Source organism: Lepidochelys olivacea (assembly GCF_965140295.1).
Source record: "Lepidochelys olivacea isolate rLepOli2 genome assembly, chromosome: 7".
NCBI classification, from domain to species: Eukaryota; Metazoa; Chordata; order Testudines; family Cheloniidae; genus Lepidochelys; species Lepidochelys olivacea.
Genome location: NC_140417.1, coordinates 90,488,323 through 90,504,128, shown reverse-complemented (window position 1 = coordinate 90,504,128; position 15,806 = coordinate 90,488,323). Strand labels below are relative to the sequence as shown.

General features: G+C 39.3%; 1 protein-coding gene across 11 annotated transcripts in view; it reads left to right on the top strand.

The window, feature by feature from the left end:
- The window catches only part of SGMS1 (sphingomyelin synthase 1), a 204,058-nt gene extending 189,328 nt beyond the window's left edge, over positions 1-14,730 (top strand). For all 11 annotated transcript variants that reach the window (XM_084634359.1, XM_084634365.1, XM_084634356.1 and 8 more), the window contains 3 exons: positions 6,217-6,370; positions 8,996-9,162; positions 13,144-14,730. In XM_084634359.1, coding sequence (XP_084490485.1) covers positions 6,217-6,370; positions 8,996-9,162; positions 13,144-13,323 — 501 coding nt within the window. In that variant the 3' untranslated portion in view covers positions 13,324-14,730. The remainder of the gene's footprint in view (positions 1-6,216; positions 6,371-8,995; positions 9,163-13,143) is intronic.
- Positions 14,731-15,806: the final 1,076 nt, after the last annotated feature.

Genomic DNA, 15,806 nt, shown 5'->3' with positions numbered 1-15,806 from the left:
TCACCTCCCTTGCTGGCTTATGATGAAAATGGCTTCCCTTGTTTCTAGAAAGAGAAGGGTTACGTGGAGGGTCACAGTGAGCCTCTGAGGCTAGCGAAATCCGCCAGGAAATGCGGGACCCACGGAGGCAAGGACAGAGCTTTGTCACAGCAATTTAATGTTTTGTTGAATTGATTTGAAACAAAGCATTTCAGGTTAGTTAAACAAAGTAAAATATTCCAATTTGTATCAAACTGACCCAATGAGAAATATCTTGTTTCCATTCTTCTAGTAGAAAATCAAAGAGTCTTTGAAAAACAGAAATTTTCCAATAAAAAAATTAGATTTTGTGGACAGTAAATTTTCCATCTTAATGATTTTCTTATGGCAAATTCCCACCCAGCTCTACTTACTCCCCTAAATTTACAAGACTAAGCTATCCTAGTATAAGCACCTTTATATGGGTATAATTGCATCTGCACTAAGGGGGTTATGTTATACCAGTTTGAAACCAATATAATTTAAGCGATACAAAAACTGAAGACAAGCTGTCGTGCTTGCTCACTCTCTCCATAGCATTCCTGTCCCTCGCCAGCCTAGATGTTAATTATGGTAATTATTAAACTTGAGAGAAATAATCTAATCAGCCTATTTGAAACCTCCCACGTACAAGCTCTCTACGGCTTCGTCCACATTTTTCTGTATTGGTGAAACTCCACTTCCAGAGCATAATTAGTTATAGGCCATCTTAAAAGTCCAAAACCCCTTAACCTACTTTACAGTAGTATTGCTATTGTTCTTTTATGGGTGGAACTGCACTGATGCAGAAAAATGCCTACATGTTCTTAAAGTAGACAAACCCAAAATGTTTGGTTTCCAAGAGAAAATGTTCCAATGAGTGTGCTGACCAATGATGGAAATTAGCTCTGCTTATATGATGACAGTGCAGTCTTTGCCAAATCGTATGTGGCTGCTTGGAGACATAAGTCTTTGTAAATGGAGGAATGGGTAGGGACATGAGAAGGAGAAATCAGCAACATGTGTAATCAGTCAATTAAACAGTGAGCCACTATAAGTACAAAAAGAAAACAGATACTATAATTCCAAACTGAGTAAATCTGCCATTTCTGAAAAGGAACATTCTTTATTTCAACAGAAATTAGGCAGATTTGCCAATGTTTTAAGTGACCTTTATAACAAGGACTAACCTGCACTGTACTGCATTACTGCAGAGTTTTGATATATTGATTAGCTTCTCTTGATCTTTCTCAGGACTTCCTTGTAAAATACAGAACATTTTCAATCCCGAAAACCCCTTCTCATCTCCTTGTCTGAGTCAAACATAGTTTGAAAGAAATGATTTGGTGTTTGGGAGAATTCTAGGCTTTTATGGGTAATGCAGGAAGTATAATCACCATGAAAGACACTAAACAGATCCTTAATGTTAGAACTGTCTGAAAAGTACAATTCATGCCTTCTGTTGAGTTTTTAAAACAAGAATGAGCTCTAAAATAAAGAAATATTAGTCTTCAGAAGACAAATGTATTCAGTAGTGACTGATTTAAGTAGTACATGTTTTGTTCTAATTATTAAGTGGTTACCATGGCTACTTTAGGCTGTGAACCTCTTTAAAATTAGATTAAGATACAGCATGAAGAATTATCTGGTTACTACACTAATCCATTAGATCCTAGCTGGTTAATATACTAAGCCGTTAGATCCTACACTTCCAGGTAGTTTGTGGGCATGCAATACAGTCTTTTCTTTGAGTGACTAATATGCCCCTGTTATGCTTGCAACAAAGTGTAAAAAAATTCCATTACTTCCATTAGTGGCCTCTTTTGAATGAATTAAAATATCTGATCGGAGTCACTCTAGCAGGTGTGAGCAGCCCAGGCAGTATCTTACAAACACTCCATAAAAGAGTTAATGATCTTCTGGAAGGAGCCAAAACCTTTGTTTGGAGGGGGAGTGGAATCTTCAGAAATAGATTTTTAAGTATATATATATGATACATTCCAAAGGCAAAACAAAAAAAAAAATCTCCAGAAGTATCTTTGAGCCTAAATCATTCATTGCATAGATAGTTTAAACATCAAGAGGAAGGGATAAACCCAGTCAGATATGTGGAAATCTACCTGGCCCTTCCACCTACTGTTTAAATTGAAGTAAATTTGCATGCATGCACATGCAGCTCCTCTGTGGGCTACACTAGTTAAATTTCTTTCAAAATGAAAAGTGGAGACTAATGTTCTGAGGCCTCTTAGATTTTGCTGCTAGGAACGGGAAGCAAGTCCCAGGACATATGTGGTATATGGATACTTCAATGCATCCATGTCTTCCAGGGAGCATAGGTGGACAGAGGTCAACAGTAGGAATCATGAGGAGAGAAAAGGGCTAACTATAAAAGATGACCACGGGTCAGCCCTGTCCTTCTCATTGATAATCCCTTGTGCTTGGGGTGGAAGACAGGGTTTCCACGCCAGTGGGCTAGCTGAAGCTAGAGGGAGATAGTAAGCCTCCGAAGAACCAGAGCTACATTAGAGGTCAGAGAAGCCTGTACACTGTTTCTTGCTTCAGGCTGGGGGCAGGGAGACACTGCAATGCCGAACCCTTAACTCCAAACTTATGCTTCCCACATGAAAGAACAACATGTCACACGCTTTCCCATTTATGTCTGCTATAAATATAAATTATAGTGTTGCTGAAAAAGGTTAAGCTTTTCATTACAGTGTGAGTTGGATTAATTTGGTGAGTCTCTTGTGTGTCTGTATCCTTGGGAGAGGGGTGGAGTATGTTTAATGTTGTGACTGGATGTTAAAGTATTACAAACAAGTTTTCCAGAACTTGTAAGTTCTTTTGTATTGTGTGTTTGTGTGAATATGTTTTGCTCTTAGCAGTTTTAGCTGGTTTTTAATACGCTTTTGTTTGTGGAAACAGTCTGAATGTGTCTAGTTTGTGGTAGTACTTCATCAATCATCTTTCTATTTAATAAAATGTTTTTGAAAACTCTGCCACTCTGCCTTTTTTTAAAGCTTCTTTCCTGTCTTTCACATCTCACTTTTCTTTCATATTGTAGTTATTAACGTTTGGTTTCTTCCATTGTTCAGTTCTCATCACCTGTTTGTCCCTTGCTAACACTTTTCTCCGCCCCCACCCCCGCACCGGTTTCTCTTTCCTTGCATTCTCTGTATTGTCTCCTTCATTCCTTCAGTTATTGTCTCTCCATTTCTTACTCTTCTTCTCTCCAGTAATCTCACTTCTTCCCAAAATCCCTCTTTCTTCTTTTTTCTAACCAGTCTCCCCAGCCTCTCCACATAGTCACCTACCCATCCTATTCATCCCAATGCATCTGAATACTTGTGATAGGCAGGAGAATTTTGCTCCGTTCAGAGACCACTGTGTCAATTGCTCTTTCCCTATCCTTGCTGCAGAGGGGGTTACTGGAAAAAAATGGGTTTTTCAGTCACTCTTCAGAGGAGTGTAATGAATACAGGTTTTATCTTCCTTTTTTGGGGAGATAGGAGGGTATAGATAGTTCGCAGATTGACTTTCCCCAGGAGACAGCTAAGGCACCAGCTTTCAGTTTTTTCTGCATTGGTGGGAATAGTGAACAACAGCCAGTAAGTGATGGTGTTTCCTCGTCTTCTGTGTGAGATCTGCTCTACCTTCCTGAACACTCAGCAGCCTGGTAAAGGAGGCCCTGAATTGTATTAAATCTGTGCCGAGGTGGCCTGGCTCCACAGCCAGAGGGAAATGGCCATACCACAAAGTGAGCAAATGTAGTTATCTAGCACTCACTGCACGTACGACCAATGTCCTATGTTCCTTGCTGATGTTTGCGCCAACTTGTGGAAATGATACAACAGAGCTAGAAATGCTGTACATAATTTATGGAGGCATTTCCAACGCTGGATACACTGGGTGGTAGCCATATGAGGAGTGGGTAATAATAGGGGAATATGAGTAACCAGAACTATACAACTTTACAGCTCTTCTTTATGCAGAAACCATTGTGTCAAATTTCAGATGTTATCACACCACAATGACTGTTAAGGTGGTATTTACTGTTCAATCAAGCTCATTAAATTGGACAATTCATCCAATTTACTATTGGATTAATTTCTGTAGGAACAACACTGTTACTAAGGGACTTTATTTAATTCATCTTAATTGTTTACAGTTTATCATTATCAAATTAAAAGGAAAATGGGAGGTTACCAGATTTAATGAAAACACCTAAAAATTGCAGTCTGTCACTGGAAGAAATTGATTTCTGTTTAACATACTTATTTTTTGTGGAGGCGTTGGGCTTCATAATATGTGTTAGATGAGATTTTTTTCAAAGAAAAGAGACATTGGTATGTAAAGTACATTTTTGCACTCTGTGGCATTCAGTGTATAGGATTTTACTAGTGCTACAGATAGATGTTCCTGCTGCTTGATCTGCTTAATGCAGTGTTCCCAAACTTGTTCCGCCGGTTGTGCGGGGAAAGCCCCTAGTGGACCTGGCCGGTTTGTTTACCTGCCTCGTCCACAGGTTCGGCCGAACACGGCTCCCAGTGGCCGCGGTTCGCTTCTCCAGGCCAGTGGGAGCCACTGGAAGCAGCAGCCAATACTTTCCTTGGCCCGCGCCACTTCCAGCAGCTCCCATTGGTCTGGAGCAGCGAACGGTGGCCACTGGGAGCCGCGATCGGCCGAACCTGTGGACGAGGCAGGTAAACAAACCGGCCCGGCCCTCTAGGGGCTTTCCCCTCACAACCGGCGGAACAAGTTTGGGAACCACTGGCTTCGTGTGTCATCTTGTAATCCCAGGAAACTATTCCATGTTTTTATAGCTATTGTGTTTATATTTCATTGCTGTTAGATGTTTGAATTTTTATTGTGAATTTTGCTTTGCATTGGTCCATTATTCATTGGAAGAAGTAAGTAAGTTGCATGATAGCTCATGTAGTAAAATAACCTATTTTTTTCCTCCACAAACACATCTGTTTGCCAATAGAAACCAGCGTAGCTCCAAAAAACCCTGTATTCTAGGAATTGGATTTAGGCAAGACTACATACATTTGATTAATCTGTCAGTTCTGTATTTTGGCTGCCTGACCTTAACTTCTGGGTTCTGTCTCATTCTTAGAAAATAAGCTAAATTTGGAGGACCTTTTACTATTGCTGTACAAATTATTTGCCTGGCTGACTTAATTCCTTTGCCATTCATCTATGAGAAAGAGTGACCACTTCACTATTTTCTGGAGATGTAACTGTAAAGGAGATAGAAAAGCTGTTTTGCTAGGAGTTGTTTTCCGACTTTCCCAGGATTCTACAGTATATCTACGGTGCTTACAATGTATTCTCAGGTATAGCTGTGTAGCTCCCACTGAGAAAACTAAACAATTACCTGAATTTAAAGCTCCCATTAGAATATTTTTTCCTTACAGTAATGAACAATATTGAATGTTGCCGGCAAAACATCTGCAGAAGAATGTCATAAATGGCAGCACTTATAAATATTTATGAATACCAGAGAAAATGATTTCATGTTACCTATTTTAGTGTTACCATAACTGATAACGCTCTAAAATCATGGCATATTAATTGCTAGATGTAATGGCAGTAACTATGGAGTTATTGCTTTGATCCAGTATAATACCAAAAAGATATGTCATGTTGATTATTTTAATTGAAAGTGAATGAGTTAAGGCTGGCTATTTGTTAGTTTCCTTTTCTCCCCAAACCGTTAGCTATTTGCAGAGAAAAGGGAAGGCCCTGACAATTTTTTCTCTAAGGGAAGTCTCCATAATTTTGGGTTTCCTATCTTAGAAAATATAAATCTATTTAAGTAAAGTAACACTGCATGCATTTTCATCCCAGTAGTGTTTTCTCCATGTTATAATCTGAAAACAATTCATTTTTTTCCATTTTTATGTATTGTAGTCTTAAAGTCTCATTCTTATGCCTCAAAGATGTTTGGCAGTAGTCTTTGGAACCAATCGTTTTTTTTTCTCATTAAATAGCTCATGTGTAAAATTACCGAGATAAAGGGTCTGATCACACAAATTAGTAAGCATCCTCAAGTCCTATTAGCATCACTGGGAGTCAGGCTTGTTCAGCATTGAATTGGAGATGCTTGACATTACCCTGTAGGGTAATGCCTTCTCTCATAATCTATGTTAATTTTTCATATCTTTAATGCAGTATGAAATAATCTTGGTTAAATATGTTCTTCTCTTCTTCCACCAGCTCTTTGGAGATTGGGAGTCTCACCTGAGAAGGATAATGAAATTGCTTGCTGGAGGGGGATTATCTATCACAGGATCCCACAACATGTGTGGTGACTATCTGTACAGCGGCCACACAGTCATGTTAACGCTTACATATTTATTTATCAAAGAGTGTAAGTTTATTACAATGTTTATGGAATTTAATTTTGTATATAATTAATGATTAAAGAATGTTCACTGTCTCGATCCATTAATAGAATTAGAGTGAAAAACCCAGCTTGTTCAAGTCTATTCAGTAATGTAAGACAATAATATATGCTTTATTGACTAAGAAAACAGGTGAAAATGGAATAACACTACTGTATGAGTTATACTTGGATTATTCATTCTTATTAAAGTATATTTTGACTAGAACATGATATAAAACATACCTCATGCTCAGTGAATATAGTGCTTTTGATCCAAGTATTTTAATCGTTGAAAAGCACAAGCCTCACAATACCTCAGTTTAGTAGGTAAATATTAGCATACTTGTTTTGCAGAATGGGAAATGTGGCACAAAAAACCTAAGTGACTTTCCCAAAGATACTGGAAGTTGTATGCATACAACTGAAGAGATGATCAGGCCCAAAAGTTTATGTATACACACAATATGGTAGGGAAGAGGATATAGGGAAAAAAGGAATTACAGTAGCCTTGTAGTATGTATAATTACAATCCCAAAGTACTTTATAAGGTTATACATACTTCTGTTTTTATAGACTGAGATAAACTAGCCAAATAGTCACTGGTGTAATTTTTTGGGGATCATAGAATCATAGAATCATAGAATATCAGGGTTGGAAGGGACCCCAGAAGGTCATCTAGTCCAACCCCCTGCTCAAAGCAGGACCAATTCCCAGTTAAATAATCCCAGCCAGGGCTTTGTCAAGCCTGACCTTAAAAACCTCTAAGGAAGGAGATTCTACCACCTCCCTAGGTAACGCATTCCAGTGTTTCACCACCCTCTTAGTGAAAAAGTTTTTCCTAATATCCAATCTAAACCTCCCCCACTGCAACTTGAAAATTCAATTCAATTAGCCTTTCCTTTTTTTAGTATCTGACTGTTGTCAGTTGGCATGCATGTTGCTCTCTCCGTATGCTATCCCAGCCCTGCAAAGAGAGTTGGTTCGGGGGGGTTGAGTTTTTTAAATAGATACATTTAAAATGCAAAGTGGCTGTGAACATTCAACAGCTTTCACCACCCAGATGTCATGCCCGAGCACGAGAAACAGAAAGGAAAGAGAGGAAGAGAGGTGATCGAGGCTAACGCAGTTTCATTTCCCAAGCAGAGCAGAAGCAACGAGTAGCCAGCCTCCAGGCACAGCTGAGCGGGGCAGCTGGGTCAGGCTTCGCTAACGGCACGGCTATCAGCACGGCAGAAAGCGCCGCTGGCTAGTGCAGGGCACAGCCCTAGGGGAAGGTCTCTTTAAACAGGTTTCAGAGTAACAGCCGTGTTAGTCTGTATTCGCAAAAAGAAAAGGAGTACTTGTGGCACCTTAGAGACTAACCAATTTATTAGAGCATAAGCTTTCGTGAGCTACAGCTCACTTCCTCAGATGCATATCGTGGAAACTGCAGCAGGCTTTATATATACACAGAGAATATGAAACAATACCTATTCCCACCCCACTGTCCTGCTGGTAATAGCTTATCTAAAGTGATCATCAGGTGGGCCATTTCCAGCACAAATCCAGGTTTTCTCACCCTCCACCCCCCCACACAAATTCACTCTCCTGCTGGTGATAGCCCATCCAAAGTGACAACTCTTTACACAATGTGCATGACAATCAAGTTGGGCTATTTCCTGCACAAATCCAGGTTTTCTCACATCCCCCCCCCCCCCCACCCCCATACACACACAAACTCACTCTCCTGCTGGTAATAGCTCATCCAAACTGACCACTCTTCAGACCTTGATAGTACTACCCAGAAAGAAAGACCACATGCACTGTTCAGTGACAAAGATTTATTGCTCTCAGGGCACAGTTCTAGTGGTTACAAGTATGCAAACACAAGTGCCCAATGGGAAGGAGTGGTAGTCAGCAGCCAGAGTCTGCTGTCCCCTAGGCCACATAAAGGGTTATGGTGAAGTACCCTGACATTTGTAGACTAACAACTTATGTACCACCTTATGTGTTTCATGACATCTGCTTGTTACCTCTCCTTGTATCTTGCTCCAAGCATCTCGGCTAAACATCCCTATTTATCACTAATGTCAAACCCCCCTTATCTGGTGTCCGGATGTACCCGGGCTAATTTTTTTTAGAGTGTGTCTACACACATACCCAGTATCTGTTGCTTCTTAGGAGCCTGAGTTTTAGCAACACTAGCAATACTTTTGCCAAGGTCATGCGTCAGACAGTAAACTTGTAGCATCTGCTGTAATACATGGCTGAACCAAAGTTCAAAGCTTAACTTTGGTTCATGACATGCCTTAACTTTGATGACTGTGGTTCAGGCTTCAGATCTTACAGCAGGCGCAGTGCCCCAGACTCTCGCTCTCTCTCCCACACGTATGAATACATTTTAAAAAAATATACTGATTACTTTTCAAATTGAGAGGTAAACATTAAATATTTTGTTATTTTGCACTCAAAGTCTTATTGTGCAATTCATGTGCACAGTTGTTGTTGTCTAACAGTCTCTTGCTTCTAATTATAAATTACTGGCTTCCAGAGTAATAAATTAGTGTGTTTAAGTAATGTTATCAGCATTCTTTTATGTGATTAAATAGTGATTATTTTTCTTGCTTTCAGATTCACCTCGGCGACTTTGGTGGTATCATTGGATTTGTTGGGCTCTTAGCATAATTGGGATGTTCTGTATTCTCTTGGCTCATGACCACTACACTGTGGATGTGGTGGTGGCTTACTACATCACTACAAGACTTTTCTGGTGGTATCACACAATGGCCAATCAGCAAGTGAGTTTTCACCCAAATATTTGGTTCTCCTTGGTTCTTCATCTCCTTCTTTAGTACATCAATAGATGAATTATGATATGTTGTTTTGAGACTTTTAACCAGGAAATATGGATGGATTGTTCTCCCCTCACATTGTGCCTTACGGGAGAGAACAGAAGACAAACCCCAAGAATTCCTAAAATCCAAACTTGTACAGAACACTTAAAATAAAAAACTACAGAACTTCCAGTGATGGCAGAGAAGCATAACAGGTTTATTCTTCCCTGCCAGTGGGCTCCATCACTCTTATCTTGATCACCAAAAATGTGGGAAAGCCTGCCAAACAAGCAGTCTGCCTTCATTTTTTATTTAATTTTCACTTTTGAAGGATGTGTGTTTTTGAATTTTGGGCAAGGTGAAGAAAGCAAAATTGTCCACTCTTACGGTATTAGCACAACTCATAATTTAATGGGGGTGATAGAGGGGTAAAGCTTTTCTTGATCTCCAGATATGCTGTAGCTTGCTCGTGCACTTTTAGCCATTTCAGAAATGTCTGTCACGATTACTTTTGATGGGACTGAAGCCAGGCTGCTCTGAGTAAAAAGAGCCATTGTCTTAAAGCATCTGCAAGTGGAAGTGAAGTTGCACCTAGTAAAGGTGGCTGTCCTTTTCACATTGAAAATAATGGGACAGAAGCCAGGCTGCCCTAGAGTGACCAGATGTCCCAATTTTATAGGGACAGTCACGATTTTGGGGGCTTTTTCTCACATAGGCACCTGTTACCACCCACCACCATCTCGATTTTTGACACTTGCTATCTGTTCAGCCTAGGCTGTCCACATTCTTCATGTGTGGTCCAGGCAGGAGATAGTGGAGCTTACGTGAGGCTGTAGTGATCTGAAGAATAAAGGAGAGCTGGTGGGAGGGAGCCAGAAATACGAAACAGAAAGAAAGAAAGAAAGAAATTTGGGGACGAAGCAGAGAGGGATGTGGAGTGGGTAGAGGAATTTGGTTTTTTACATCTCTAAAGCTCAAAAATCAGAAGACAGACCTAAACAATTTATTTTTGTTTTAAAATCTCATTATTTTAATGCTACCATCATGTGTTCGAGGGTCTTGTGGAGTTAAACCGATAGCAATGCTGACTGCCTTATTTTTAATTTAGTCTGCCAAGGCTCAGTAATGTAGAGTCCCCGTTTAAATGGAAAATCCATTGACTGACTTCAGACTTGGGCAAAAATTTAGTGCCTATTTGTACTCAAAACTATTTGCTGATCTTCAGAAAATCTAAGATAGGAATGGAGTCTCTTTTGATCTAAGATAATAGGTCAGTGTAAAAGTATTATATTTGGAAAATTGAGATCCTGATTATATATCCTTTAACACATTCTCTCCTTATATGCCTGCTATGGCTCCAGTTCGGCATAGCACTTGAGCATATGCTTATTCAGGGCCTATATGCAGTGCTGAAGTATGAATGTTCTGTGAATCATCAATGTTCCATCACTTCTAGTTTATACCCAAAGCTTCTGACTAGGGGGAATATATATATGTTTGTTTGTTTGTTGGAAAAGAAAGCTGCTAGATGTTGGTTTATGACATGAAAATATGGCAATATATGGTCTTGACAATTAATGCCAGCCGCAAAATCGTTTTAAGTTGATAATATAAAAAGTAATGCAAGCTTAAGGCATTACAGTACTTTTTATATTGTAATACAAACCTGGTACTGATAGGTTTACTGCTCTCAGAAAAATGAGTCAATGCATTTTGCAACTGTAAACTGGTGAAGTGAAAGCTAACTTAAAGCATAGTAGTGGAAATTACACTACAAAAGTCTTGTTATGGGAAATGCTGTATTTCGTTGCACAGAAAAACATTGGTTATCCTGTCATCCAATTTTCACAGTGATGATATATCGGCATATACTGGTTCTGGGAATCATTAAGTGTGCTTAGGAATAGAGACTAAAGGTAATCCGTCAAATATTGTGTGTGTTGATACCAACTGGCCCAGGCAGGATGGTTCTTTTGTGATGGAAGACTTACATAGTAGCGATGGTTGTGGACTGTTGCGTTTACGTTCAGCTAAGGAATAAATCATTCTCTAAATGTCCTTTCACTTTGTCTTGGGTGTCCTTACTCGGTATCCAGTTGCAGCAACTGTGATACTTCATTTGCCATTTCAGGGTGATGGAATAGCAGTGCTGTACAGTTTGGGAATATGGAGGCTCAGGATTGACTTCAGAGGACTTGGGTACTTCAGTCCTTTTCCTGAAGAGTAGGAGAACTCTAGATAGGAAGAAATCATCTTTATGGTATAGTGTGTGATATTAGTTCTGTAGTCTTGTTAGGAATCTTATACCAGAGGCACAAGACAAGGGGTCTACATCACAGTTCATGCTGTGTAACACAAGGTAAATTGGTAATATGATTATTGCCATCCGTGATCGTGGATTATACCTCTATTTTCACTGTATTACTGAAAGCTGGTTCAATTACAGTACAACATCATTATTTTCTCCTGTCCAGTATGTGGTTCAGCATTAGCCCATATGCAATTTGGAAATTGGCACCGCTGTGCTGGCTGCATCTGACTGTAGATGAAGGAGGTCTCCCATTTCTAACCTGGATTCACTGGAATGGGTCTATCTTGCCTATGAGCCTCTTGAGATAGAATGAAAATGAAATATTGTTATATGGGTTACTTGCTTATATTTCCTACTTGGGCTAATATGGTGCTTGCCCAGTTTGGCACTGGAATCACTAATTCATCGAACCTTCCAAACAGCATGGATGCTGTGCTGCCTCAGTGTCTGTCCAAAAGTTGACTTGGTTGAACTATAGCTGGCTTAAATTGACCCAAGACAAGAGTCAAGAGGTATTTGAGGATTAGAGAAAGCAAAAAGAGGTTACGGCAGAGGTTGTTAGCCACTTTAACTGTATTGGGTATGTCTTTCTTTTGTTACTGAAGACATGTCTACACTGCCCCCCAGTTTAGACTAAGGAGTGATGTGAATAGCAGCGCACACCAAAGTACTGCACTGTTAACTCCCCCATGTGGATGCCGTAGTCACAATGTAAAGGTCCTGAGTTCTCACTGATGCAACATTAGTGTGACCTCAGGACCTTTAATTTTGCTCCCACAGCTTCTACCAGGGGAGCACTACTACTGACATCACCCGTTAGTCCAAACTGTGGGGCAGTATAGACATGCCCTGGAGTTGGCAACCCTAGATTGTGTTGATTCCTTACCTGTTTCTGGATTCCCAGATGATTCCAGAAGCCAAGTGTGCTTTTTGCCAGTTTGTGACTTTTTTCCCCTTCGGGTATGAATGTCTCCAGAGTCATTCATGCTTCAATAACCTCCAGACTGGGTTGCTGAAAAGCTAAGGGTTAACCACTCAGAAACTTTACCTACTGCGTTGCTTGAACACCAAATTATTTACTGGTGTTTCACACAGGAAACATGCCTGTGCTCCATAAAACCGGCTTGCTTTATACATCGTATTGTTACAGATGTTTCTTTTAATCTGGAAAGTTCTTCATAGTTTGGATCCTCCAGCTGTATATAAAAATTCTCTCACTTAGGACAACTCCTTGACAGTTGAGACTTGATGTTAGTGTGGAACTGACAACCCCTAGAGGACAGAGAGTTCTCATAGGGCTCCCAAATCCATAACTTGCTTACTCACTTGGCCCAGTGGAACTGCAGTTTGACTATTAGGACATGTTCAAGGAGAGTTTTCGGGGGCAGTGGATAGGAAGCATGTGAACAATAATTATTTTTATCCAGCTGAAGTTTGTCAATGTAGGTTGGTTTTGGTATGTGTTCATATTGTTAATGTAAATGTGCATAGAGATAGGATGCAAGTACTATGTAAATTAAAACAATAAATTTGTGGAGAATTGCAGAAGATGGTGGCAAACAGTGTGCATTAAAGTAATGAGAGAAATTGCTGTGCTTGTTTGTAATTATTTTTTCCTAATTATCTTTGTGCAGGTGCTAAAAGAAGCTTCCCAGACTAACCTCCTTGCACGGGTGTGGTGGTACAGGCCCTTCCAGTACTTTGAAAAGAATGTTCAAGGAATTGTACCTCGTTCTTACCATTGGCCCTTCCCCTGGCCAGTGCTGTATCTCGGTAGGCAAGCTAAATACGGCAGATTGGTGAATGACACATAACAGCTGTAAAAAGTGGGGGGAAAGGAACTGTCCAAAGTGCTCAGAACTCCATGAGAGAAGATGCCATAAAAAAGTGAACTGCTCCCTAATCTTTTATCTTTTAACCGTTACCTTCACCTAACCTGTTCAGTTACCTGGAAAGCACTGTGATCTTTTTTTTTTCTCCAAAGGATCTGCGTTGGACAACAATAAAGAAAATTTAACTTATCATGCACTGTATACATTTCTTGTTAATAGATTTGGGATTTACATTACCCATCACCATGTTCCTTTGTATATGGATGCAACAGCATAAATGAAAACTTTTATATCATAGGTTCTGGTCTTTCCAGTCACATCTGGGAATAAAACATATTATTTTCTTGGGAAAACATACTTTTCATATCTCTTGCCCCAAAGATTGGGCTGTAAGCCATTTTCTAGCAAATGTGTATATGAAGGTTTCTAAATACCTGACTGGGGAAAAATTAAACCTCTTTCTACCTGTTACACCAATGTTTCAAATAAAATGATAAGACACAGAAAGGTTTAGTAACTTTTGATTTTGTAAAATCTGCAGTGACAGTGTCAAAAAGTGCAAAAAATAATATTCTGTTGTAAAGTGATTTTCTAAGTATTTCCTAACTTTATTTTTCAAAATATGTATGAAAACTAAATTTAAAAAGATTTTTACATGTCAGAGAAAAGAGAGTTAAAATAAAAAATGCTTCTCGGAAGAGAGAGATTTGTCTATGTTTCTAGTGCCTTTCTTGTCTTGATTGTATGGTCAGTAGGCAGTCTTAGATGTTCTTATTTAAAATAAAATATTCCATGAAAACACAATTATATGTACTGTATACATTAATAAATTTTACATTTATAACTAAATTAAACTGGAAATTTACTTATAATGTTGAAATTGCTATTAGTAGGGAAAAACCAAATCAAAGGCTCAGATCTTGTTCACACATTGTGGGCAGGTCATAGTAAAATGTAAGATTTAAATTGATTTTATTATCTACTCAGTAGCTGGATTTTAACTGTCAAGACAACAGCCATGGATTCCCTTTTTCAGGAGTTTTACAGCTGATCACTGACTTCAAATTGAATAGTTTCTCCATCCTTTAATGAAAATGTTGTTGAAAAACAACAAAAATAATCTATTTCTTTAAAATATATTTGTGCAGAAGCTGCATGTACCTCTAAGTTTCACTCCTACCATACATACTGTATGTTCGGGGAAGTATTCTATGATATCCTTGCCAATGTGCAGAACAAAATAGATTTTTAAGAATGAAGAAGATAGCCGTTCGGTATTTTATGTGAAGCAGAGTTATCTTCTGTAGGGTTTTTGTGTATTCACAAGGTGATATTTGTATTGTAAAACAATAATGGTGAAGGAAAATAAAGAGACTTTTAAAAAATGTATTTTCTTTTATCTTTTCAATATGTCTTAAATTTAACGGTAGGTTTACACTCCAGAGCCTTGTCTTTACTTTTCTGTGTTTTATTGAATGGATTCAGAATTGGACTTTATCGAAACAGCATTCATTTTTAGCCAGTGTTCACATTTTACAAGTCAGTGCATTAATACTATGGAATAGTAGTAATATTTAAAAGTCTGGTTGTATGTCTGACAGACCTCCATGTGGCGAACAAGGATCATCCGTGATCCACAATGAGGAATTGCTTCAAGCTCCTAGGTGACATGATTGCTTGTACACACAGGCATAGCTCAAGTCAATCTACCACTCTGAGGTTCACCATCTGGACAAGTTAGTATGGATCTCAGACAGGATATTGTCATCTCTGAATTGGTGCATGTGCCAGGACAACGTGTGAAGGGCTTCCCCTTATCAGGAATCCACCTCCTCCTTTATTTATTGTTGTCATCTCTTATGGGTCCCTCGTTTGTACCCTTAGCCTCCTGCTGCGTTATTACACCTCTCAGCAAAAGTGGCTGTTAGAGGCCATCACCTCTGTTAGAGTAGTGGGGAACTGCACATGCTGATTACAGATCCCCCAGATGCTATAATCTATGACAAAAAAGTGCACTTTTCCAAGGTCTTATCTGATTTCCACCTAAATCTGTCTACATACTTGTCAGTCTCTTCCAAAGTCACATGCTCACAAGGATGAGCCTTTTACCTGGACAGAACAAAACCCTTTTGAGTTTCTTACCAGCTCTTCATATCCTATGCAGAGCAAATGGGACATCATCCTATTGCAGCATGACGACTCTAAATGGATTGCAAGCTTCATTGTCACACCTATGCTGCCAAAAATATCAAATTTCCTGAGAAGCTGTCTGCATTCAACAAGAGTGCACTTATCCATCCTCATTTCCTTTTATGGGAAATGTTCCTATCGTTGCCATCTGTACAGTGGTGACCAGGGCCTCGGTCCACAGATTTGTTAGACAGTATGCAATTACAGCTGCATCAAGAGAAGAGACAAATGTAAGAAAAAGCAGTTCATCTTCTGATGAAACACCTAGCCCCATA